The 26,853-nt window shown below is 45.4% G+C and overlaps 2 protein-coding genes across 3 annotated transcripts in view; one reads left to right on the top strand and one right to left on the bottom strand.

Moving 5' to 3' along the window:
* The window catches only part of LOC119452972 (protein argonaute-2-like), a 29,377-nt gene extending 24,744 nt beyond the window's left edge, over positions 1–4,633 (bottom strand). For both annotated transcript variants that reach the window (XM_037714937.2, XM_049667449.1), the window contains exon 1: positions 4,310–4,633. In XM_037714937.2, coding sequence (XP_037570865.1) covers positions 4,310–4,394 — 85 coding nt within the window. In that variant the 5' untranslated portion in view covers positions 4,395–4,633. The remainder of the gene's footprint in view (positions 1–4,309) is intronic.
* Positions 4,634–6,167: 1,534 nt separating this feature from the next.
* LOC119453973 (meiosis-specific with OB domain-containing protein) overlaps positions 6,168–26,853 on the top strand; it is a 45,142-nt gene continuing 24,456 nt past the window's right edge. Inside the window, exons 1-4 of the mRNA XM_037715996.2 lie at positions 6,168–6,291; positions 9,323–9,478; positions 12,206–12,281; positions 23,555–23,756. Coding sequence (XP_037571924.2) covers positions 6,168–6,291; positions 9,323–9,478; positions 12,206–12,281; positions 23,555–23,756 — 558 coding nt within the window. The remainder of the gene's footprint in view (positions 6,292–9,322; positions 9,479–12,205; positions 12,282–23,554; positions 23,757–26,853) is intronic.

The following is a 26,853-nucleotide window of genomic DNA, read 5'->3' as shown; positions in this document are numbered from 1 at the left end:
ACCCAAGAAAAAAAAAAAAAAAAACCAGTCGAAAACACACAGCAAAAGGCGAGGCTAAAACTCTCCAAGTCTCACGAACGCGTTGTCTACTCGGCACTTCTGGTTCAACAGACGGTTCCAGCACACAATTTTCCGTTCGCCGAGTCAGTGGCACTTGCTCTCAGAGCTCCTTGCTGCCAATTTCTAGAGCCTGTGGTGGTCGCGTTGAATGACCATGAAATCTGAGCATAGGCAATCGTTCAAAATAATTTCTTTAGCCAAATCAAATGAACACATGGATCGGCTACGTGCCCTGTCGCAGTTTCGAGCTTATCTTGAACGAGTCGCACTTTCATGTTCTCAAGCGAATTGTGTTCCTGCCACCAACAACTTAAAAAAATTTATTTCATCTGAATACCGGGCAGGCAGTCCCACTCCAAGCTTTCTCTTCGACACGAACACCTTGGAACACTATTTAGGCGAGCGCGTTGCATGGTATAGCAACTAATTTGGTGTTCGATGCAACATCTAGGTGTACTGTGTAAAGACGTAGGCCGTAATGTTTCTCATATTTTGTGAAAGGTGTACGAGGCTTGAAACGCTACCCTAGGGTGCGATCGCGCAAACAGCTCGCTTTTCCGTTCCTTCGCTTGCCTTCTCGTGATCGGTCAGAATTGTGATTGCGTCAGCGGCCGTCAGAGACAGCGGGGCGGTACCGCAGCTTTCCCACTTTGTGACTAGCAGCCAAACCGAACGTGCGGAAAGGGAGCTGTTTGCGCGATCGCACCCTTAATTGTCACAAAGCTACAATGTTTTCCTTATAAAGAGACGTCGAAAGCGTGTTAACCATTTCAGACGCCAACTAGTTCTGTTTACTTACGTAGAGAGGTTCGCTGTAAATGATATAAAAGTTCGAAATACCAAATGTGCGGAAGGTACTCTTAGGGAAAGTCAATATTCTTAACAGGTGTGGGCACTTGCATAACGCGATTTATGAATGGCTACGACAGGTGGGCACATTAGTGTATACGACAGGTTCTAGCGCAAATCTGATTCACGTTTGAAGTATTACAAAATCTCGTTAACTCGGAACAGAATCGATGAGAGATCAAGAAAGTGCGATTCAGCATTCAAGATACGCACGAAACTGCGACAGCACGCATAGCTAATTAACGAGCTTGAACTCGACTAAAAAAATATATTTTAACTGACTGCCAATGACATTTCGTGGTCTATCATCGATGCGACCACCACAGGCTCTGGAAATCTGCAGCGTGGGCGATGGATGGATGAGGCTGAACCCTTTAAATTGGGCGGTGGCATACGCCACCTAGCCATAACTATTAACATATTTTGTACTTTGTGGTGGGTGAAATTTCACCCCTGGGCCTTGATTTTAGCCACCAATCATAACCTCCGTTTGGTTATTTCTACCCGCTTAGTCTATTTTGCCTTCACTGTCCCTAAACCCCAATGCTTTGAAAAAATCAGCCCCGTTGCTTTGCACCCTAGGGTTAAGCCCCTTTACAGAAAAGTACGAGGTGTTCAGCCGTTTCCTCTTCTCCACACGCACCGCACAACATGTCTATACCTTGGTACTTGACCCGTCCTGGCTTCAAACAACAAAGAGCTTCCCCTAGAATTGTAGATATTTTCTTTGGCAATTTCTTGCTTCAAAGTTCTGCATGTTCCCAGTGCTGATTTCGTCTGCATCCCTGTTTTCCACAGACCCCTCTCTGTTTCTTTAACCTTTTTCTTAACTGCTGTTTCCTGGTTTGCCTCCCTCCTGCAGTCCAAATCTTTGACAATTTTCTGGTCAGCTTCCTTCTGTGTCAACATTCCTCATGTGCAAATAACTGAAAACTCCTTGTCCACCGCTTTTCTGCCATTTCTCTCAATCGCTCCTCAAATTCCATCTTGCTGCTGGCTGCCCTGCCCTCAAATGACGTCCATTTTACCCTGTACCCCCCGATTTGGTGTATTTCCGTGTGCTCCCAGGGCAAGCCTACCTGCCCCTCGCTGCTTAACTTCCAACCTTGCTCGAACCTCTGATCTCATGCACAGGACCGCATTGCCGAAAGTCAAACTAGGGACCATCACCCCTTCCGAAATCCCTCTCACCACTTCATACCTATTGTAATTCCACAGTGCTCTATTTTTAATCACAGCTGCATTTCTGCTACCTTTAGCCGTTACATATTTTTAATGTTCCATTAGGTATGCAGCCCCATTGTTTATCCACACTCCAAGATATTTGTACTTATCCACCACCTCCAGTGTAACCTCCTGTATCCTATGCTCGCTGCCCTGATTATCATTAAAAATCATGACTGCCAATTTTTCTTTACTAAACTTCAAACCTAAGCTATCTCCCTCTTTACCACAGATGTCCATTAATCTCTGCAAGTCTTCCTTGCTGTCAGCCATAAGTACAATGTCATCCGCGTACATCAGTCCTGGTAATGACTGTTTAATCCATTCTCCTTGCTTGAAAAAGGAAAGGTTGAAGCCAAGTCCGCTCCTAATTTTTTTCTCTAATCCTTGTAAATACAGCATGAACAACAGAGGTGACAGAGGGCACCCCTGCCTAAGCCCCTGCTGTACCTCTATAGGCCCAGATACTTTGTTTTCCCATTTTATAAGCACCTTGTTACTTTTATAGATATCTTTTAAGATTACTTACTCCATCTTCCACATCTAGAGTGCCCAGTATGTCCCACAAATCCTTTTGGATTACACTGTCATAGGCTCCATTGATATTCAGAATGCGAGCCATAGGGGCCTGTGTTCCTTTTCTGCTATTTCAATACACTGCGTCAATGAGAACAGACCTTTGTTTCCAGAACCCATTTTGTAGTTCCCCCAGCACCTCCTCGCTCTCCACCCATGGCTGCAGTCTCCTTTATAATCTGCATCACCACCCTGTAAACCACTCACGTCACTGTTATGGGACGGTAGTTGTTTATGTCGGCTTTGTCCCCCTTTCCCTTATATATCATGCTCATCCTGCTCAGTCTCCACCCGTCGGGGGCTTTACCATCCATGATCATTTTGCTCGCTGCCTCTATTAATGCTTTCTCAAATTTGGGCCCAATGTTTTTATTAACATGTCATAATTGGGACGCCATCAGGACCTGTCGACGTGCTACTAGGAACCCTCTTCTATGCCCTTTCCCACTCGATTTGTTCAAGTGGAGCCACTGCACTAACTAGTCTATCCTCACCTGATTGAGCACATGCTACGTTTCTTCTTGAAATTTTTCTGTCATCATTGTTCCATTGCCTCATCTCCTAGCCGAACACCTTGAGCTGTAACTACAAACCCATGCTCTAGGCTAGTCTTATTACTCAAGGAGTTGAGATGTTTCCAAAATTTCTTCGCTGCTTTTCTATCCTTTTTGTTTACTTCTGACAACCATTGGGTCCCCTTCTAATCTTCTCATTGATGAAATGGGATGCTTCCCTTCTACAGTTTAAGAAGATATACCATTTTCTGTCTACATCAGCTTCTGGTTCACCCCTCTGCTTTGAATATCTTGATACCAGCCCCGCGAAGAGCCAGACGGGTCGTCTGTTCAACCGGAAGCGCCGAGCAGACGACGCGTCTCGTGAGCCTTTACGTGTTTACGCCACACGGCATCCAAGGTGACGGAAAACAGCCGCCATTACAGCTGCCACTGGAGTCATAGTTTTGGATTCAAACTTTCAAGTTTAAAATGTACAAAGGAGCCTGTCAGCTCACTCTGCATGCAAGAAGCGATTAAGAAACCAATTCCGGACCGTTTGCACGCACTGAAACAAACGCCCAGTGCTTTCATTTATAGCACACCGTGCACACAGAGTGCGGGCCCCGCTGAGCGTCGTCGAGACGACACTGTGGTCGACAGTTAAAAACAGCATGCTACCTAACTGTAGTATGAGGATATGCACACAAGATACTAACACATTACCTTGTGCCAAATTCGCGACAGCATATACTAGTAGTCCCTTTAAATACTAGTATAGTGCGAAAGCAGCCAACGTCGACTTAACACGAGGCCTAAGCTTTGTTTTCCTCGCCAACCACGCGAGAAGCACACCACATGCACGAACAAGTGCTCAGAGCCCCTACGAAAGAGGAAGCCGAGTTCTAGCAACGCTTTCATATTAGCACATGCACAGCTAAGCGTAAGCCGCAAACTATCTCGGTGAGACGCTACGGAAGCGGGCGGAAGCGGAGAGGCGCTACGGAAGCGGAGAGACGCGGGCGGCAAGTCGCGCCGTCCATATTGCAAAGAAAAGCTGTCACGCGCGCTGCGTCAAGAAACAAGCCAACAAATGTTTTTCTCACCGCGGCCACGTCCTCGGCCCCGTGCTGGGCCTCGCCCTGGGCCGCCACCACGCTTGCCGCCACCACGCTTGCCACCCCGCTCCATGACTTACGTCGGCGACACTCGTCGTAACCACGCCGCTCTTTCCAAGCCGGCGTTGCTGGCGCTGTCGCGACGCACTGCAGACGGGGGACTCCTGCGCTGTTAATGCGTGAACTTCAGTAGGGGCCACAGGGGCCGCACTCCATGAAGACGTTTCAGGCGCTTTTATCCGCCAACTACGGGCGATGCCCCAGACGCCGAGATGTCATCTGACTGCTCAAGGGAACGGAACAACCGATGGACCCCCAGAGCTCGCTGCGCCCCCTAGCCATTGTGGTGCTTCTGTGGTAGACGCCCGAAGTACGTGTGCGTGCCCCTAATTAATTGAGTAGTAACCACGGACGAAAAAGTTATATTGAACTTCTAGCCACTTTAGAGAAGTTTTTTTTTTTTACTCCACTGAGGTAACAAGAAAATTTCGGGCATTACGCCACCAATTCTTTTTCGGCGCCCGCAATGCGTGTCTTTGTGGTTCGGTGCCGTTTGCCATTTCTTTTTCTTTATTTAAATACAATCTGCATACTATATGAGTTAGTGCATATGCCCTCACACATGAAGGAAGGAAAATAAAATTATTTCCTTCAGCTGGCGCCCTCTTGCTGGCTGAAACCGCCCGCTACCGGGTCATTGCGGGCAGCGCATACTAGCAGACGACGCGATGAGATCGGCTTCACTCGCACGTCGTTCTTCGTCGTGCATTTGGCCGGATAGTTGCTCTTATGTATTCGTAGGCACCACATTTAGACGGTATAAATGATAAGCAAAGGCTCGCAGCAACGGCTGATGTTCAATGTCTTAAACGAACTTACTTTGCGTGCACCACCTCAGCGTGGCGCATGCATGGTTACAGTCATCTTTGTGATGGAGCCGATTACAGCAGATTTCACCTTGTGAAACGGACATGCGAGTTTAATTATACATAGTACTTCATGTTAATCCAGCTACAATTAAAGATCACATAACAAGTCGAAAGGCGATTTAAAAGTATACTCCCCTGAGAGATGTGCGCGGACACACGTTTAAAAGTCACTCTACCCATCAAATTAAACTGACACGCAAATTATTAGTTCAATATGCCGTGTATATGCACGCGAATTCAAATAAATTTGAACTCGGACTTTAGGCTCGATAGAGCAGTTCCGAATGTCCACAACATGCAAATTATGAAGACAAGCTTGCAATCGATCATGACTGAAATTATTCAAATCGAGGCGCCGATGTGCGAATACCCAGACGAGCGCGTACGTGGTAGTGCTGTTGCGAAGTTTGCAGGACAATTAAATGTGCGCGCCTCTTAGTCTAAACCCAAAAAAGACATAAATTTAAAAAAAAAAGAACTTACTTCCCACGAGAGCTGGGCCAATGGCTATGGCGGATGCTTCGGGACGATTATCGCATTAGCAGACGAAAAATACCATGTCGATTCCGTTTCGCTTCACCAAACTTTTAGTCGCAATATCATAGCAGAATATTTTATTAACCTCAAAGTTTATGGTAGATCAGTTGGTTTACTGAAAAAAAAAAAAAAAAAAAAAAAAAAAAAAAAAAAAGCTCTACTGAGCAGACGACAACTGAAACCGCACTTAGGTAACAGGCTTCATATGCTAGACGACGTCTGGCTTCATCATTTAAGACGCTAAAAGGAACTTGACACCACCTTAAAGTACGCAAACGTGCAGTACATGAGTCGTTGATCTGAATTTATAACAATCGCAGCGTGATTTGTTTGTATCTGTAATGTTTCCATCCAACGCCAGTGCCAGCGCGTTGTCGCAGATGGAACGCGACGCTGTCCTCAACAGGACGTCGATCGACAGGTTGGACCCTAACGCAACCAGAGTAACTGTCTTCGGCATTGTTATTGCTAAACAGGCTGTTCGATCCATCGCTGCCAGCTCAGGTAAGTTTGACAAATGCTGCAGTTGTACCGGCCGTCAGTCACAAATGAAACGCGATCCCGAGAGGCAGTATATAGTATAGTATATGCTTCACTTCGCAGGACACCATAGAGAGCTGAATGCATGGCCTAAATCGATAAACAGCAGCGGGGATGAACAATGTCATTCAGTCATCACCACAAGACAAGCCATATTTTTGCGGTTTTGAGAAACTGTATACTTTGACCGGGAGGCCGATATTCCTCCATCTTTCCTCTCGGGTTAACTTACGCACCAGCGCACAGTGCACGGCATTCCGGACATAAAAATACGGCCATGTAGTTATAATTTCAACTCGTTTATACCGCGCACAATTCTTTAATAAATATATGGTTTAATGAAACAAATTGTTGGCCTTCTGCCTACTGCACACGTTCTCGTAACCAATGCGAGAGCCGAAGTAGTCAATCAGATCTGGATAGACCTTTTCACGGCTCGTCGCATAGCGATAAAGACAAATCTTTATTAGGAAAAATATGACTGGCCTGTGGCCTAAGTGGGGAACGGGTTCTTCATAAAGAAGTGGTCTAGGAGCTTGACAGTCAGGGGCTCCGGAACCGGGGGGACTTCTGAGACTCTCTTTGTCGGTGCTTTTTCTGCGTTGAGAGCGCTAACTGTCTTTGTCTGGTTCAACGCATCTTCCACTGGCGCTCTATTCTGCAGCCCTTGCGTCTCAGCGCCACGACTTTAGGGTGCCTCTCGTTATCTCCCTTTTTTTCTTTCCACTATTCAAGCCCACGAAAAGCAAGAAGATAACAAAGGTCGATGTAAGTCTGTTCCTAGAAAAACACGATTTAAATCAGACTGCAGCCTTCATTTCTCTGCACTGCGCTTCGTCAGTGGTTGATATGTATACATATATAAATTAAAAGAAGTGCAGGCGCACGTAGAAAAGCAAAAATATTTAATTTTGACGTTTCGGCCGGGGTACAGCCTTCATCAAGAGTGCGATTGCACGCACACAGAGCGCAATTTATACATTGTCTCGGTAGAAAAAAAAAATAGAATTAAAAAAAAAAAAACGGCACCTAGCATACGACCACAAGCACGTGTACATTTAGTGACGTCATGCATACCAACACGGAAATTCACTCATGTCAAACTCAACGGAAAAGAGAGAAATCAACGTGACTACAAACTTTCGGCGCACATGCGCCCGTACGTACAGTGGCGCGATGAAAAAAAAAAAAAAAAAAAAAGGGAAAGGAAAAGATACAAAACACACACACACACACAAACACACACACACACACACACACACACACACACACACCACACACACACACACACACAGGTAATTTGTGAATTATCCACACGTGAACAGGTGCACGTTCAGTCGTGTCCGCAAGGCTGGAAAAACGCAACCAATGGAATGTAGGGGAGAGGGGTCACATGTTAACAAAAGTGTATGCAAGGGACCGCATCTGCCAAGGGAGTTTTTTTTTTTTTTTTTTTTTAAGTTGTTGCAACTTTTGTCTGACCACGAAGGCTGTCGATACACCCCCACCTGGTTACAGGACACCTGACCTCCACTGAATTCCACGAACTGCGTTACATAGCATTCCTTGCACAGGTGGCATTCCTCGTACTGGCGGGCAAGTCTATACGTCCATGAAAAATTATACATATATGAAATATTATACTACGCATATCGTATATGCAATATTATATGGCATGTTTATGAAGTGATATCTATATTTCCGCATCATTCTTCTCGCCCTTCTAGCTGTTATGTTGATATTTATTACTTCACCTTGTCATATAATTTTTCATTTACCTTTTATTTTATTTTTCATGCACGCAGCTTGCCCGCTAATGCAAAGAATGCCACCTGTGCAAATAATGCAATGTAGCGCAGTTCGTGGACTTCAGAGGTCATTGGAGGTCGCAGGTCAGGTGTCTTGTAACCAGGCGGGGATGTATTGACCGTCTTCGTGGTCGCACAATAGCTGCAGCAACTTCAAACAAAAATAACAAAAGAAACACTCTTCTGGCAGATACGGCCCCTTGCATACAATTTCTTACCATTAATATTTGACCCCTCTCCCCCTATACATTCCATTGGTGGCGTCTTTCCTCCCTTTGTGGACACGACTGAATGTACACCTGTTCACGTGTGGCAAATTAACTATTATTAATATTATTAAACATTATGTGCAAATTAACGATCTTTTTTGTTCTTGCCCCCCCCCCCCCCCCCCCCCCCCCCCCATCATGTTACTGTATGTATGCGCAAGTTTGTAGTCACGTTGATTTCTCTGTCTCTCTCTTTTCCGTTGAGTTTGACATGAGTGAATCTGCGAATCTGGAGAAGGCGCCAGCAAGTGGAGGAAGACAACGGCCGAAGAAGCGCTCGTGTGGTGGTTGTTACGCCATCCCGGCTTCGCTCTGTATATAATCCGTCAATACGTTTTCCCTTTTGTTTTGCCTAGTATACCCGTCACATTTTTGGTGGAGGTGCGAGGTACCAACTCGATACAACGGAGCTCCTCAGCGGCCGGCGGCTGGCTCTTTTCACAATAACCGAAGAGATGGTTCCTGCCGCGACTGCGGCAACGTCATCGATTGTCGTTGCCCAGCCAAGAGACCCAGGCACGTTTTGTGGGACTGATGTCGACATCCGCGAGTGGTTGGCGATCTATACGAGCGTGCAAGTAAGAACAACCGATGGGATGATCCTACTTTATCTCCAAGGGACAGCAAGGGTGTGGTTCCAGAATCACCAAGAGGAAATCGGAAGCTTAGATTCTACAGATCCACGTAACCTACACGATGCGACATGAGACCCCAGACGTCGCCCCCACACATCAGATATACTTCCGGAGCCCCTGTTGACAGTTCTGGTTGGCTTAACATGACAAGATGTGGGCAACTTGTAGGAGTTAAGTGCGTTGCGGGAAATCATGATCTTCGCTAATCGCTTGTCCGACCCATTGCTCGTGTCGGGTACGCTAGAATATGTCACTTTTTTTTTTTTTTTTCGCCCGCGCACAGCGTCGTCGTCGTCGGGGGTCCGCAGCGGCAGCACGGAGCGCAGCGTGCTCAACTTCACGCTCCGCGACTCCCTGCGCGACACAGTGAACGCCGCCTGCTGGGGCGACGGGAGCCAAGTGGCGCAGGTGGCAGCCGTGTTCCGCATCGGAGACTGCGGTCAGTGGGCATGACTGTCTCGAAAGAGCTCAGTGCTTGTGGCCTACGGGACTTTACTAGAAGTTTGCCGCAGTCCGACCGCAGTGTATACAGTAGAACCCACGTATAACGAATTATTGTGTATAACGAACAGCAGTAAAATCCTCTTGAAATTTTTGGTATAAACTTATTTTATCTGTCGAATTATATCTGTATATCAAACTTCTTTGTGATCCCCTTCAGATTCGATATTTACGGGTTCGACTGTATAAGAACCGTATGTATATAGTATATGCGCCAACGTTTATAGATACCATAAACGTTGGTCGCAGCGGCAGTACCTGACACACCTGTCGTCGGCGTCAGGTTGCGGAAAAAAGTGACTATTTTGTGGCTGTTGGAAGAAAGGAGGGTTGAATCCTGCTGGCCGCAGCCGGCGACGGCTGACGCCTAAACTGCCATAAGGAAAACAAATTGGAAAACAACCAAATTGGAAAACAAATTACGAGGATAGAGAGAGTTGCCAGAAAGTTTCAGGCTCCCTACTTTTGTTCATTGGTCGGCGTGGAGGCGCTTTTGAAGTGGCCACAACACTTTCCTTGGCCTGACCCAACCCTCCCAGGCGCGCACTCCGATCGCGCGTCTCCCCTCGCGAAACACGTCGGCAGAGGAGGGAGAAAAAATGTTTATGGCAAACTTTATTGTACGAATCGCAGCTTTTTTTGTCAACGAATAATAGTTGCCTTTTCCACAATCAGGCGCCGGACTCGACTTGGTCGGCAGTGTGAAACGGATTCGCACAAGACCGATTGGAGCGCAGCACACACGATGGACCTATAGGTTTAGATAAAGGAGGTTAAAAAAAAAAAAAAAATGCTGGAGTGGCCGCCCCCGCAGTTTCTTACCAGCACAGGTGAAGCCAGAGTTTACCTATACTACTATCAAAGAGGGCCGTGACGGCTCAAATCTGCTGACAGCTCATGTCCTTCCAGTTATGGCAAATGCCAGTCTAATTTTAAAATAAAAGCTCGAAGGTCTTGGCTGAAATGCTATCTTTGGTTGCGTATTGATATCATGATGTGATATAAAATTTGAAAAGACGTTTAGGCTTCCTTCTGAAAGCAGTGCCAGATAGAAAGACGTCGAACGATATATGTACAGATAAATTAGCCATCCTAATGAGTGGGAAGAAAGCGCTCTATTTGCTAACGTTACCTCACGCCTATGGTAAGATGGCGGCGGTCCGGCTTCACTTCTGAGATGGCAGCTCCACTCCAGAAAAAAAAAAAGAAAGAAAAAAAAAGTTTCCTTGCTTTAGATGGAGGCCCTTGTGTTTCTCCGTACGAACCAGTACTAACATATATGGTACTAACACAGACCACCCACTCCAAACGTACAAACCTGTAGAGGCAAAGAGCGCCACGAAGCCCACTTCATCTCACGGCCGCTCCTTAGGACTGAATGTAACATGCCACGCCGCCGGGCGGATCTCGGAGGTAACTAGCTGTTCACCAGCGTCAGCAGAGAATGTCGCCACTGTTATGCTGCCGTCGCTATAGAGCGCAGATTTTTTTCAGTGTTCGTTTTACGAGCACCCGCCCGCACTGTTGGAGTGCACATCCCGCGTTTGTTTGGACCTTTTAGAGTCACTCCCCTTTTAACAAAGTGCGGTCTATAACGAAGTCCGTTTCTTGTCTCGCGGTGACCTAGTAAATACCAGAGTTTTCTGTATTTAGAAGGGATGTATTTTTACATCTACCCATACGAGGGGTTTTATTAAAAAAATTTCAGTATATAGAATTATGAGGTTCTACATCCCATAGTCACAACCTGCATACTGTTGCAACTTTTCCTGGTTTCAGTGACTGCTGGGGTCTTTGGCAGCAGTAGCAGCATTTGAGTACTCGAACTCTGGCTTGATTTAACTGAAATCTGAGTAGCAGCTTCGGAGTATGGTCCAGTCAAGGCTGGGAAAATGGTCACAGCATACAGTATTTTTACTCTGCTGCTCATGTGGCCAGTCTTTGAAGATGTTTGAAAACTAAAAGCATGTATTGTACAAGAGGCAATGCTCATGTTGCCTGCTTCCTTTCTCCCTAACTTGTTTCATACTCTGTTTCCAAAGGTTCAACAACCAACTCACACCCAGAGCCAGTATTTGAACTGTGACACCCCTTGTCCCTCAACCAACATGAATTTAAGAATTATATAGCCGTCGTGTCGGAACGGTACATACCTATATAGAGGCACATATACCCAATCACCCAAGAATGGGGTACTCCAAATAAACAGCGGTCGACCCTCATTTGATATTACATTAAGAGGTATGTGTGCTTTAGAGGTACCTATGAGCCAACATTACATGCACAGGTATTGTATTACTGTATTATTATTTAGTTACTATATAGGTATAGGTACTGTATTTAGGTATTGTAAGAGGTACTTTATAATTATTATTAGGTACTGTATTATTGTTTATGAAGCAAAATGGAGGAGCGCTCACTTGCACTGCTTCGGCGGTTATGCGGCTCACATGCCAAGCGCACTGAAAGTGCGAGGTTGCACTAGAGAAGCTATTCAGCGAGAAATACACGAAACCTTGTGCAATGTGGTGGCAGCCCCTTTGAAATCTTCAACATGTGCATTACTGTGGAATGAGGCACCAATAAATACTGAAAGCAGGACTGCGTTGTTTCACTGATCCCTACCGCCTCTCCTCTCACTTTTTTTCTTTTTTTTTATGTGCAGTACGTGTGACCAATGCCGTCGTCAGAAACCGGAATATGGCATCCACCCAGGAGTTATACTCACCTGATGCATCAAGGTGAGTCTACATGCACATTCATTATTGTACAACCGACCACAGAAGTTTTAAAAAGATTGATGCTGCAAGAATGCTAAATTTTCTAGTGCCTTTGCAAATAATCTTGGAATTGTGGGGCACAGTGGCAAAGTTGCTTGGGAAAGAGTGCACTGTACCTTTCGATGTTAAAATAGGACAAGATGGTTAGAATGAAATTTCATTTTTTCTGAGGATGCTGCGCTCTGAAAACTTCTAGTCAGAAGTAGCTCACAACGTAATAAGTGGTGCACACGTGTTCTCAGGATGCCTGCTTACATGTGTAGATTCTTTTCTGTTCCTGCCACCCCTGCTTTTACAGCTAAGCTGTTGTAAGCTAGGTTCCAGGAGATTGTGTCCGGCAAAAGACTGGAAGTAGATGAGCAATCTCAGACGCGTTGCGCCACCTTGTGGCGTACTACGAAAACGTCAGGATCGTGGTGTTCTTAAACTCTGGGATCGCAAAAAACTTGTGCACCACACCGCGCTTTTCACAGGACCTTATGTTTGCTTCTTCATCACGTGACGTAGCTCACCCTGGCGGCCACGTGAGCGCGTCAGCACTAGTACGCATGCTGCATTTAGCGTGTGTCTAATAAAAAGCATTGTAGTCTGTCCTATATTGTGTGTAGGTTCTTTGCCTGCGCGTTAGCGCACATCGCTCCAGAGCATCGCGCCCCCTTTCGGCACCAGCTGAATGTTGCATCGCTTAAAAGTGGAGCGCCACCTTGTGTGGCTGAAAGTTGCAACGCTCCAAAGCGTAGCGCCATGTTGTGGTGCCCTCTGAAATCTCCAGGGTTTTCGTATAACGTGACGTAGCTTCTCACCTGGCGGCCACGCAGTTTGTTGCACTAGTACGTGCGCTGCGATTGGGCAGCCGGACTCTAAAAATAAATAAAACTTAGTCTCTCTTCTACAATTGTTTGTGTGCCTTTGTATGTATGGTCACTAAATAAATGAAAACAACTGGGAGCTTTGAGTGTATGTCTCTTTAATGCCAAATTACACGCAAATATAGTCCCAATAGAGTTCCAAGAAATATAGACCCAACAGCTTCGCTGGTCTTCCCTCTGCACATAGATTTGGAAGAGCACTAAGGTGTTTTGGCAGAACTTACAGCAGTACCCTTACTATTGCAACTAAATGTTCCCCCCCTCCGAACACTTCCGACCTCCCTCACCGTACACCATGCAGTGTTACCACAAGTCATTAAAAATTGTAGCACATTTTTGCATGGAAGATCAGTAGAAATCAGTAGATCATTTAGGCTGATAAAAGATTTTAAACAAAGTTTTTGCTAGCACGAATCTAATGATTATTGTTGCTTCTGCAATGTGCCATCTGGGAAGTAGCAACAAAACATAATGACCTCCTAAATTCTTGGCGCTCTGCGGGTTTTGAAAAACCACATAGTACACAAGGAATCTCGAACACCATAACTATTTAAAAGACACCTTTTTCCAACCTTCAAGCCAGTTTTATGAGGGCCTCATGTGACATCTGCTACATTAAGCCTGAACGTTAAGTGTGTTCTGGACCTTATGCTTAAGCCCAAAAATGAAAAAGGAACATTTTGTTTATGTGCTGCAAAAGGTTGATTGCATTTAACAGATATCTTTTGAAAAAGTAGCAGATTTCACAAAAAGTGACAGAAAAAGTTAACAAATTTGAAGAAGTGGTAGAATTTGCTATAGTTTTTCTGGAAGACACCAAAAATCATTAGCTTCCAAAGCTTTATCAACGGATCACTAAAATGTAAAAAAATCGGTTGATGTACTGATAAATCAGTAGCTGAGGCAACACTGACTCTATGCACCAGCTTATTCTCTTTTTCATCTCCCAATGGGGGTGGGAGAGAGTGAGTTACGTGTACATAAATGCTAAGAAAAGCAGTTGCTGCCCTGACGAAGACTAAGCCCCCTTGTCAAAATGTTGGCGTCAACAACATTCCTTGTTCGTCCACGGCTCATCATTAGAGCTTCAATCTTACAGTGAACATTTGGCACTGTTTTAAGGCATCATTACTTGCTGCCACATTAGAGAACTGAAAAATTATAGGCCCACTAGCTTGCTTTTAGCACTATATGAAATGTTCAGCAAGATCATTTCCAATAGAATCAGGGCAACACTTGACTTCAATCAACCAAGAGAACAGGCTGGCTTCAGGAAGGGTTATTCCACAATGGATCACATTCATGCCATCGATCAGGTAAACGAGAAATCTGCGGAGTACAATAAACCTCTATACATGGCTTTCATAGATTATGAAAAGGCACTTAATTCAGTAGAGACACCAGGAGTCATAGAGGCATTCCGTGATCAAGGAGTACAGGAGGCATACATGAATATCTTGGGATATATCTACAAAGATTCCACAGCTACATTGGTTCTCCACAAGAAAAGTACAAAGTTACCTATCAAGAAAGGGGTCAGGCAAGGAAACACAATCTCTCCAATGCTATTCACTGCATGCTTGGACGTATTCAAGCTCTTAGACTGGGAAGGCTTAGGAGTGAGGATCATCGGCAAATATCTCAGCAACCTTCGGTTTGCAGATGACATTGTCCTATTCAGCAACAATGGGATGAATTACAACAAATGATTGAGGACTGTAATGAAAGTGTAAGAGTGGGGTTGAAGATTAATATGCAGAAGACAAAGGTAATGTTCAATAGCCTGGCAAGGGAACAAGAATTCAGGATCACCAGTCAGCCTCTAGAGTCTGTAAAGGAGTACGTTTATCTAGGTCAATTACTCACAGGGAACCCTGATCACGAGAGGGAAATTTACAGAAGAATAAAATTGGGTTGGAGTGCATACGGCAGGCATTACCAAATCCTGACTGGGAGCTTACCACTGTCGTTGAAAAGAAAAGCGTACAACCATTGTGTTTATATTTATTTATATACAATACCTGCAGCGCCCTCTAGGGCATTATTGTAGGGGGGAACATCAGAAATAAATCACAAGACATATACTATAAGTTAGGCAAATGATGCAGCATATAAATCATCTAAATACCTATGCACTATTTCAATAAAAAGCAAAAACAAAAACTAATATACAGTAAATATTACTATACAGTACTAATATTCAGTAAAAAGCAAGAACAAAACTAATATACAAAGATGAACAAGCATGTCACGCACAGACAAAAGAAGAACATCTAAATATAGCGATCTCGGCTAACATCGTTGGGAATAATCAACAAAAGGGATAAAACATGCAAGAACAAGCAATATTGCACTCATATTAACACGTGGTTCTGTAAAGCCGTTAGAAAGTATGTGGGAGGGGCAGTAGCAATTTGCGCAGGTAGACCGTTCCAGTCGTGCACGGTTCGTGGAAAGAAGCTGTATTTGAATGTGTTTATTCGGCAACTGTATTCGCGTGCCTTTAGTGGGTGGTCAGTGCGGGCGGAAATGTAGCTGGGCTCCTTTATGTATTTCTCTTTTTGGATGCCAGTGTTATTGTTTAGAACATTATAAAAGAAAGAGAGTCTGAGGTATTTTCGCCGGTTTTGTCGCGCAAACCAGAAGACCTCTTTTGAAAATTATAGTCGCCAGATACGAATCTGGCAGCCCGTTTTTGGACGCGCTCAAGTTCTTCAACGTTTAGCTTTGTATGCGGGTCCCAGGCGGCGCAAGCGTACTCGAGTATAGGACGAACACTTGAAATATATAAAGTTTTCTTTAGCTTAACGGGAGCATCCTTAAAGTTACGTCGGAGGAAGTTTAATGTGCGGCTGGCTTTCGCTGCGATATAGTTGACATGTGTATTCCAAGATAAATCAGTGGAAAAAATGACTCCTAAGTACTTATAAGTTGAGACAGCAGATATTTCTGTGCTACCAAGGAAGTAGTCTGCTTGAAGGAATTGTTTCTTTTTCGTAAACCGGACCAGATTACATTTCGAGAGATTCAGCGCCATATTCCATTTTTGGCACCAAGAGTACACGGAGTTGAGGTCATGCTGTAGTGTAACTGCATCTGCTTCAGAGGATATGGTGCGGTAGACACAGCAGTCGTCAGCGTAAAGTCGAACGGTACTTGAAATGTAGTCACTAAGATCGTTTATAAATATCAAAAAAAGAAGAGGGCCTAGAACCGACCCTTGCGGAACACCAGAGGTCACACCCACACTTACTGAACTAATACCGTCACAAACTACGCACTGTTTTCTTTCCATGAGGTACGCTTCAATCCAGGTTAGGAGTGTAGTAGGAATATTCAAAAGTGAAAGCTTCTGCAGTAATAGGTCGTGAGCAACTAAATCGAAGGCTTTCCGAAAATCTAGAAAAATACAATCAACCTGACCGGTTGATTGGAAGCGGAAATATCATGGGTAAATTCTACAAGCTGTGTTTCACATGAGAAACCTGACCTAAATCCATGTTGTGTTGGACAGAAAAAATTATTGTTTTGTAGATGGCTGATTAACTGAGTATAAATGACATGTTCTAGTATTTTGCACGACACGCTCGTCAAAGATATAGGCCTATAGTTGCATGTTTTACTTTTATCACCACTCTTATGTATGGGAACAACATTGGCACTTTTCCAGTCATGAGGAAGTTCACCACTCTCTAAAGATTTTTGAAACAACACAACTAGATACGGGGCAACAGAAGCAGCACAATTTTTCAGAATGTAATTTGAGATGTTGTCGGGCCCCGGAGCAGATGTAAGTTTAACTTTCTGTAATAACAGCATAATTCCCCGTTGAGAAATTTCTATATCATCCATTCTTGTCAGGTTGCTTGAAGTTTGGAAGGGAGCGTGTCTTGTTTTTTGACTGGAAAACACCGATTGGAAATAGAGATTGAAACAGTTCGCTTTTCCGCTTGGATCCTTGCCATAATCAACTCCATCTAGTATCTCAGGTAAAGTGACACCGGTGTTTTTGTTGCTTTTAACATATTTCCAGACTTCCTTCGGGTTTGTCTTTAATCTCTGCCCTAGTGTGCTTAAGTATGCCATTTTTGCTTTCCGTATTTCCTTGGATAGGTTTTTGGTTTGTTTTTCATCTCCGAGTACAGATTTAGTGCCGGCGAATCACAGTATCTACGAAAGAGGCTTTTCCGTCGGTTGACCATCACTCGCAGCTGCCTATTCATCCAACGCTTATCATCACGACGCTTAGCTGAAATGAAGCGGGACGGGATGAACGTGTGTGTCAGAGATAAGATTTTAGTTTTAAACAAGTTCCAGAAGGAATCAACATTCATAGACGGTCCGTGTGAAAGAAACTCGGGAAAAAACGCATCAAGTTCCGATGATAACGACGCATAATCCCCTTTTTCGTAAAAATAGACTTTGCGGGGTTGCGTGTGCTGCCGCTTCATAACTTTATACGATAATTGTGCTAGAACCACATCATGGTCGCTTATGCCTGGCAGTGTTATTACAGAGGACACTAAGTTGGGGTCATTGCAAAAAAATAAGTCTAGCACATTAGCGCTGGTAGCGCCCAATCTCGTAGGTGTTTCAACAAACTGGAATAATGAATGCGCATTGATCATTTCACGGAACGCAGTATACAGAAGGGATGAATTGCAAATTACTGGTTGGTAAGACGACCATTCCACGCTAGGCATATTAAAGTCTCCGGCAAGGATAATGTATGTTGCGTGTAAAGTTAATAATGTGTTGCTAAGTTGAAAAAATGATACTGGACTGGTGGAACCGGGAGGCCTATAAAAAGAACCAACTGCCAATGAAGTACCATCGCCCAGCAGTACCCTGCACCAGACTGCTTCACAGGAATCACCGTCTATGTTAACCGAAACGCTTTTCAAACTGCTATGAACAAGGATGAATACACCACCACCACGCGCATTGCGATCCTTCCGGTATGTGGTATAGGATGAAGGAAATATTTCACTATCGGTCATGTTGCTGTCCAGCCATGACTCTGTTCCAATTACCACATGTGCATTTGTCATTTCTAAGAGGGAGAGGAACTGATCAGTTTTGTTTTTTAAACTGCGACAATTAATGACAATGCAAACAAGGCCACTTTTAGTAACAGTTCGTGGGTTAGCTGAAGGGCATGGTGATGGCTATTCGTCTACACATGTTATACAGCCTGATTCAGTGTTGTACATGAAAGTTTTTTTATCCAAGTGTAGTTTATTAAAGCGCAGTTTCGGTTTTCCTCCGCGCTCTTTAGCAAACTGTATGAGCCTTTTTCTTTGTTCCCGAACATTGGGCGAATAGTCCTCGCTAATTGCCCAGTCTGTATCCTTTAGTTTTGCGGCATTTGAAAGGATTCGGTTCTTATCCTTAAAAGACAAGAATTTCACAATCAGGGGCCTCTTCTTGTCGGGCGCATATCGGCCTAGTCTATGCGCTCTTTCAATGGTCGCAGCGTCAACAGATATACTTAACTTCTCAGAACAGAAAGAGATAATGTTTCTCTCAGACTGTTCCCATGATTCGTTTACATTGTCAAGGATGCCGTAGAAAATTAGGTTGTTTCTACGTGACTGGTTCTCCAAGTCATCGTGTGATGACTGTAGTGACGTGCACGCGGCAGCAAGTTTTTCGGTAGTTTTCGATAATCGTTCTACCTCATGCGTTAGTGGGAGGACCAATGACACATTATCTTCAACGAGCTTGACTTTGTCGGTAAGTTTTGTTAGCTTATCTTCGAGCGCCTTTTGTTCAAGCCGAATGGAACGAAGTTCTTCCAGTATCACGGACTGCTGCTGCTGTATCGTTGGTATTTTCATAATAGTATCGAACATCTGCTTTTCCTGTTCAGGGGACAAAGGCCCCGGGTTTAGTTCTACGTCTCCCGCAAGCAAAAGCAATCTCAGAAAAAAAATTTGTATCCTGAACAGATCGTGGTCACATCGTATAGCAGGCGTAAAACATGCACACGGCCAAGTTGGGATCCGGCGCCGACTTCCTAAACGGTTTACCATTGACAGAAAGGTAAGAGTAACAAACCTGAAGAAAAACATGATGTAAGCGTCTAGCTGCCATGTCGGCGCCAGATCCCGGAGTGGGTGGGTACAACAGCTGCTTATGAAGGTCACGCATGTGTAGAGGGTCCCAGGGTTGCCAGTCGATGAAGCGTTCGAGCGCCGGTAGCGCTGTCAAGTCCAGCGGAGAAGCGTCGCTTGAAAAAGCCAGGCCAGCAGGGCAGACTTGCTCGGTAGACGCGACACCATTTAGCGCCAGGAACGTTGACATCGCGGCAGCATCGAGAACTGCCATCATTTGCAGCACCTGAAGAAAAACATGATGTAAGCGTCTAGCTGCCATGTCGGCGCCAGATCCCGGAGTGGGTGGGTACAACAGCTGCTTATGAAGGTCACGCATGTGTAGAGGGTCCCAGGGTTGCCAGTCGATGAAGCGTTCGAGCGCCGGTAGCGCTGTCAAGTCCAGCGGAGAAGCGTCGCTTGAAAAAGCCAGGCCAGCAGGGCAGACTTGCTCGGTAGACGCGACACCATTTAGCGCCAGGAACGTTGACATCGCGGCAGCATCGAGAACTGCCATCATTTGCAGCACCTGAAGAAAACATGATGTAAGCGTCTAGCTGCCATGTCGGCGCCAGATCCCGGAGTGGGTGGGTACAACAGCTGCTTATGAAGGTCACGCATGTGTAGAGGGTCCCAGGGTTGCCAGTCGATGAAGCGTTCGAGCGCCGGTAGCGCTGTCAAGTCCAGCGGAGAAGCGTCGCTTGAAAAAGCCAGGCCAGCAGGGCAGACTTGCTCGGTAGACGCGACACCATTTAGCGCCAGGAACGTTGACATCGCGGCAGCATCGAGAACTGCCATCATTTGCAGCACCTGAAGAAAACATGATGTAAGCGTCTAGCTGCCATGTCGGCGCCAGATCCCGGAGTGGGTGGGTACAACAGCTGCTTATGAAGGTCACGCATGTGTAGAGGGTCCCAGGGTTGCCAGTCGATGAAGCGTTCGAGCGCCGGTAGCGCTGTCAAGTCCAGCGGAGAAGCGTCGCTTGAAAAAGCCAGGCCAGCAGGGCAGACTTGCTCGGTAGACGCGACACCATTTAGCGCCAGGAACGTTGACATCGCGGCAGCATCGAGAACTGCCATCATTTGCAGCACCTGAAGAAAACATGATGTAAGCGTCTAGCTGCCATGTCGGCGCCAGATCCCGGAGTGGGTGGGTACAACAGCTGCTTATGAAGGTCACGCATGTGTAGAGGGTCCCAGGGTTGCCAGTCGATGAAGCGTTCGAGCGCCGGTAGCGCTGTCAAGTCCAGCGGAGAAGCGTCGCTTGAAAAAGCCAGGCCAGCAGGGCAGACTTGCTCGGTAGACGCGACACCATTTAGCGCCAGGAACGTTGACATCGCGGCAGCATCGAGAACTGCCATCATTTGCAGCACCTGAAGAAAACATGATGTAAGCGTCTAGCTGCCATGTCGGCGCCAGATCCCGGAGTGGGTGGGTACAACAGCTGCTTATGAAGGTCACGCATGTGTAGAGGGTCCCAGGGTTGCCAGTCGATGAAGCGTTCGAGCGCCGGTAGCGCTGTCAAGTCCAGCGGAGAAGCGTCGCTTGAAAAAGCCAGGCCAGCAGGGCAGACTTGCTCGGTAGACGTGACACCATTTAGCGCCAGGAACGTTGACATCGCGGCAGCATCGAGAACTGCCATCATTTGCAGCACCTGAAGAAAAACATGATGTAAGCGTCTAGCTGCCATGTCGGCGCCAGATCCTTCTACTGGTGCTAACATATGGGGTAGAAACCTGGAGGTTAACAAAGAACGAGAACAAGTTAAGGACCGCACAAAGAGCGATGGGACAAAAAATGTTAGGCCTAACCTTAAGAGACATGAAGAGAGCGGTGTGGATCAGAGAGCAATCGGGGATAGCCGAAATTCTAATTGACATTAAGAGAACAAAATGGAACTGGGCAGGCCATGTAATGCGTAGGATGGATAACCGGTGGACCATTAGAGTTACAGAATGTACCAAGAGAAGGGAAGTGCAGTCAAGGACGGCAGAAAACTAGGTGGGCTGAGGAAGTTTGGAAATTTGCAGGCACAAGTTGGAATCAGCTAGCGCAAAACAGGGGTAATTGGAGATCGCAGGGAGAGGCCTTCGTCCTGCAGTGGACTTTATGTTGATGATGATGATGACTTGCTGCCAGGATAGCTGGTATGTACTTAGTTTGGTGTAAAGGCAAGGCACAATGTGAAGGAAAGACAGGGCACAAAAGGGCGTCACTTCCACACTTCACAGATCCTCTTTGCATGGCCAAATAAAGGCTTAACACATCCAAATAGGGCTTGCATTTGATCCGGAACCAGTAGCTAGTCGAGACAATACATGAAGTATTGTGCATGGCTAACAGAAAGGGCTCCATAGAAGACCAAGAAGAACAGAAAGCAGGGCCCACTATGCTGTTTTCTACAGAGCGTTTTCTGTTAGTCGCACACATCGCCTCTGTAACATGCCATGCGTAACTATTGCCTATAGTATTGCTTCGATAAGGGACCAGTGCCAGACAAAATACAACTCTGTTTGGATTGGTCAAGCCCTTGTTTGGCCAGCCAAAGAGGTTTCACGGTAAACTTTCACTGATAAATCACAGCAAGACACACGACCAAACTCAAGGAAATCAACCAGAAATCAAACTTCAACAATGGTGAAGCAAACGTGTACACCAGTCATGCGAGACATTTATGACTATTTATTTACTATTCTGCACATGGCATGTGTAAGTGTTCCATGATTTTTGTTTGCATGAGCCCACCTAGTGCCAAATTTGAGGCGGCTCACAGCCAATTCTATGCTATTATAGCATACATTCTTGATGGTGAATTAAGTGCTCAAAAATGCTCACCAAAGTAAAGGAGAGGGCAGCCATGCCTGCAGGTGTAGTCGTAGAGCCCAGTGTGCAACATGCATTAACTTCCTGCCAGTAATATACCATATTTTCCGGTGTAAAGGACATTCTTTTTTTTTTTCTGAAATATTACGCTGTGCGTATTAGATATGAAATTTGCCCTAATCTCACTTCACAGTTGTGCTCTCTTGTAGTGCTGATGGGTCAAAACTTCCATCCATGATTATTTTTAGGCAAACACGATGGCCCAGGAGCCCTTTCCATGAGGGCTAATACTAGTAAAGAGCAATGCGAATGGGTGGATGGACGAACACATGATGTCCATCTGGCTAGATAAATGCTTCTCCCAGCAACAAGGCAGATTCTGTGTAAAAAAGGGCCTTCTGCCGTTGTTAAGGACATTTTGGTGTACCTTTGTACAAGACGTGCGTCTATATAAAAAACACTTCGTGTGTGCGTGTGTGTGGGGGGGAGGTGCGTCTTATACAAGGGTGCGACTGATACACCAGAAAATACGGTACAGACGTTTTACTTTCTTTCACTTTAGCAACACAATGAACCCGACACTCAGTATTTGTTTCATCTTAGTGGCAGGTTGTGAGGCTTGTATTGTCGTTACCGCATTCTGCACCTAGCTATGGTTTCGCATTATATTATCACTCATATTCAGTGAGTTTAGACTTTGGCTTTTCCACTGTCATTGGATAGTTCTCGACCGTTATAGTCCTTGTCTAGTGTTCGTATGTAACAACACTGTCGCCTTTCTTCCATCACACCCCTCGAGCGAGTTTTCAATGTCGCTATTGATGTCGTCACAAGAAAATGAGGGACGATGATAGTCGAAAGTTATGAAAAGCAATTGCTTGTAGAGGTAAGCAATGTTTGCAGGGCTGCAGAGGGTGCACTGAGAGAGCCAGGCTAGCTCGTTCTGCTTATTTGCTTGTACAATGCTAATAAAGGTTGGGAGGAAAGTAACGTAAAAGTAATCAATTGCTTTTTTGTATTTGGCTAGTTACTTTTGTGGGGCAGCGATTGTTCACTGTAATCAATTACATTTTTTAGTGATGTAATTGTAATTGGTTACCTTTTGTCTTGCTGGTACAAGATTGCCATGTTTCCTCAGGAGGACTGACTGTTGCGCTAGTAGGTCCTTGCATTATAATTATGGTAGATTAGTGAACAAAGTGCCCATCCTAGTCCACTTTGTTCTTTTGTGCCTGTGTATTAATTTGTGCTAATTTACCATAATTACCATGTACTAAAATCTGTACCCACTCCTGTTATGTCTTGAAATAGAGACAGCAGTATTTGTAAATAAAAATAAAATTTATAATGCCACGTTTCCTGCATTTCTCTTGTACGGAATGTAGACATAAACGAATGAATGAGCACAGCAATCACCCCTTTTCCTTCGAACCATGCCATGCATCCAGCCCCTTCCACTTGGTGCTGAGCGTTGACCGTGAGCCCCGCAGCGAGGTGTCCATCGCTGACGAGGAGGTGTTCCTGGAGCTCATACCATTGCTGCAGGTGCCTCTGCATGAGGCCTCACATGTCACCACACTCGCCGACCTGCTCTACTCCGGACACGAGATGAATGACAGGCACGTCTCCCTGCTTGTTGGTATCCAGAAGGTAAGCGACTGACTGATCGATTAATTGATGGATGCAGATTAAGAGACATAGGGGCCGAGAGAGATGCCACAGTGCCGGATCAATTTTGACCACCCGGGGCCATTATAGTTTGTGGTGTTGATTAACCGTCTGATGGTCAATGCCCTATATATAAGGCACCGCGTACAAGTCCCAAATGGTCGATGCCATATATTTATATGCCGCTGTCTGTATCTTTGAAAAACGCGCCAACTCTTCAAATCTTTGTTGCCCAGCAAGTGCTGCCAACCCTGTGTGGATACAAGTAATTTTTTATTTGCTGCTTAAGGCTCATTCACACCGGCGACCTGAGGAGGTCACGCGACCATTTGCGACTTGCGAACAAAAAGCGACCGAAGGCGACTGATGTTCACACCGGCAATCCCGGCTGAGCGCGACATGCAAGTCGCAATCCCGGACATTCTCGTTCTTCAGCGAGAATTCTAGGGATCTACGCAGTTAGCGCGCACTTCGCTGGCACTGTGTAAATTGGTTTCGCGTTCCGGCAACAGCCATGGATTTTGATTCAAGCGAACAGGAGGACGTCGTCCCTGTGCTGATGTGCTCTGCCGGGGTGTCAGCTGTGGCAGCGCGGAAGCCTCCGAAGAAAACGTGACGCTCGTGGGTGCGCCCGTGCCTCCGCTCGCATGAAGTGACCGGCCACGCAAGCCACCTCTTGCCCGAACTTTGTGCGCATGACGAGTATTATCGAGAGCAAGTTGTAATTTCTAGTTTGCATTGCGTGTTATTCGGTGCATAATATTAAAGCGAAGCTGTTCCCCCGCTGTTCACCTTTGGGTGGCGTGCTCATCCGACGAACGGCAGCTGGAAAAAGGGTTTGTGTTGTGCTTTCTTTTCCTGCAGTTTAGCTTCCAGCGAATGCGACCGCGTACATTCGACACGTTGCTGCAACTGCTGCGTCCCAGAATCACAAGACAAGACACCAATTACCGGCCTGTAGACTGCATATCGTGACGCAGACATTGCATTTGGCGTGGACGACGACACACATCACTTTCGGCGCGGCGCTGATTGGTTGAACAGCTTTGCGACCACGGTCGCGAGACTGAAAAATCGAGCAGTGAGCGACTGGCCCAAAATGGTCGCTTTTCGAGTAAAGCGACCATTTGCGACCACTGTCAGTCGCCGGTGTGAATGACCCTTTAGTCTCTTGGTCTTCGTACCATGGCTTCTTTACCCTAGCGTTTCAGCGAATGCTCGCGCCTCTGTGCATGCGAGGGTGCGCGGCGGTTAGGTTTTGGTCTAGTCTCGAGGGCTGTTTCCATTCGTTGCACTCCTAAAAACTGATGGCTATCTGGTTTCTAATCTCTCAAAGGGTCACTGCTAGATTCTCGCCCGTCTGTTGCTCACAGGGGTGCAATTACATCTGTTCACAGGCGGGCACTAACAATGCTTTCGTATACAAACGATGCTGCCATTCCTGTGTTTCTTTTCTCGAGACTTGGCTCGCGAAAACTGATTGCTCCTCATTGGCGATGGGACGAGGGATTACTGCGATCAACACAGTTTACTGCAAATTTCTGACTCATTTGGTTTTTCTGACTGGAGTACAACCTTTTTCCTTTTTCTTGCGTGTGCTCACATACACAGTTAGATTACACCATGGGCACGCGCAGCGGTTGCTCTGCTGAAAGTGAGTCGAATGGCGATTCCTCTGAAGCCCAAGTGCAGAATCAGAATATACCTATTTCAGTGTATGTAATTTTTTATTGTTATTACAAGTATTTATGGAAGACCATCTGTATTCATGAATAAACAATGCATGTTTACCCACGAAATTTTTTTTTTGTCACTTCATGGTCACTCTAAAAACATTGTGGTAAATTTCTTTCGAAATAGGTCAGTCTGAAGATTTTAAATGTGCATACTTAACCCTCAAAGGGTGAAGCATGGAATATTATGCTGACTGCTACAAAATCCTTTCTCAGAGCACAATTACGTATATACTAAACCACCTTAGACAACTCATAAGCTTTCCCCACCAAATCACCACCACATTCCTCCCTGCTATTCACCTAAGTGAGACATCCAGTCTGATTTCCCTTGCAGTGCATGCTGGCACTGTTGCCCCTTAGTCTACGAAAGAAAATGTCATGGTCGAGTGTATTTTGTGAAATTTTCTTTCCTAGCTCACTACATGCATGAGGGCTTCAGGAGGCTGCCGTACCAAATTTTTTTACGAGGATTTTTTTTGTGAGAATTATTGTGAGAGGTTTGGACATTTCATTATGCTGCGCATCTAATATGTTTGAAAACATGAAAACAAAATTTTTCCAACATGATTAGCCTCCAAAATATTGGTTGTGACTGTACATACATTTTTTCCTTTGTGAGGTTTGCTACCAAGTGCAAAGACCGTGAGCAGATGTGGGTTACGTGAGTGAAAGAGCTTAATATTACAACTTCCACAGCAAATCAAGCCTGCCTGGTTTAAAATTGATACATGGTCCTGTTTTATAACGGCAATGAGCACAGCACAGTCCAGCCAACCAACAGCAGAGCAGCAATCGAACAGGCATTCCAGTGCTAACCCCTTGACCTGACAGTCCTACCTAAATGTATAAATTTAACTTACATGTACCAGCATGGAAACCTGACGAAATTTAATGCATACTAACGACCACTTGGCTATTTAAACTAGCTTCCACGTTTTAGTTTACTTCCCTCTGACAGCAAATTTGACTTAAAGGGCTGTTAAAAAGAAACTAAATCGCTTGATCCAGGTAAAATACTCGCTAAAAACTCGACTTGCATTTGTTAGTCCATTAGTGGAAGCGAAGGCCAAACCTCTCCTTTTGGACAGCATGCCCAAACTGTAGCCGTTTTCTTGTGCAGGAAAGGCTCCAAAAGGTTACTCGGTGTACATTTGCATACTTTATAATGCAATGTTATCTAGCTTTGTCAGTAAATACTTATCTAGCCTTAACTCCCCCCACCCCACAAAAGCATGGTTTCACGTAGAACTATGCAGGAATTTCAAGGTGGTGTTGCCACCTATCTTATGCATCATGCTATTATGCAGTAAGCCTCTTGTTACTGAAAGACAGACTTATTTGAT

This window comes from Dermacentor silvarum, chromosome 5 (assembly GCF_013339745.2).
Source record: "Dermacentor silvarum isolate Dsil-2018 chromosome 5, BIME_Dsil_1.4, whole genome shotgun sequence".
Lineage (NCBI taxonomy): Eukaryota > Metazoa > Arthropoda > Arachnida > Ixodida > Ixodidae > Dermacentor > Dermacentor silvarum.
Note: the sequence above shows the minus strand (reverse complement) of the source record. Positions and strands in the feature narration are given on the sequence as shown.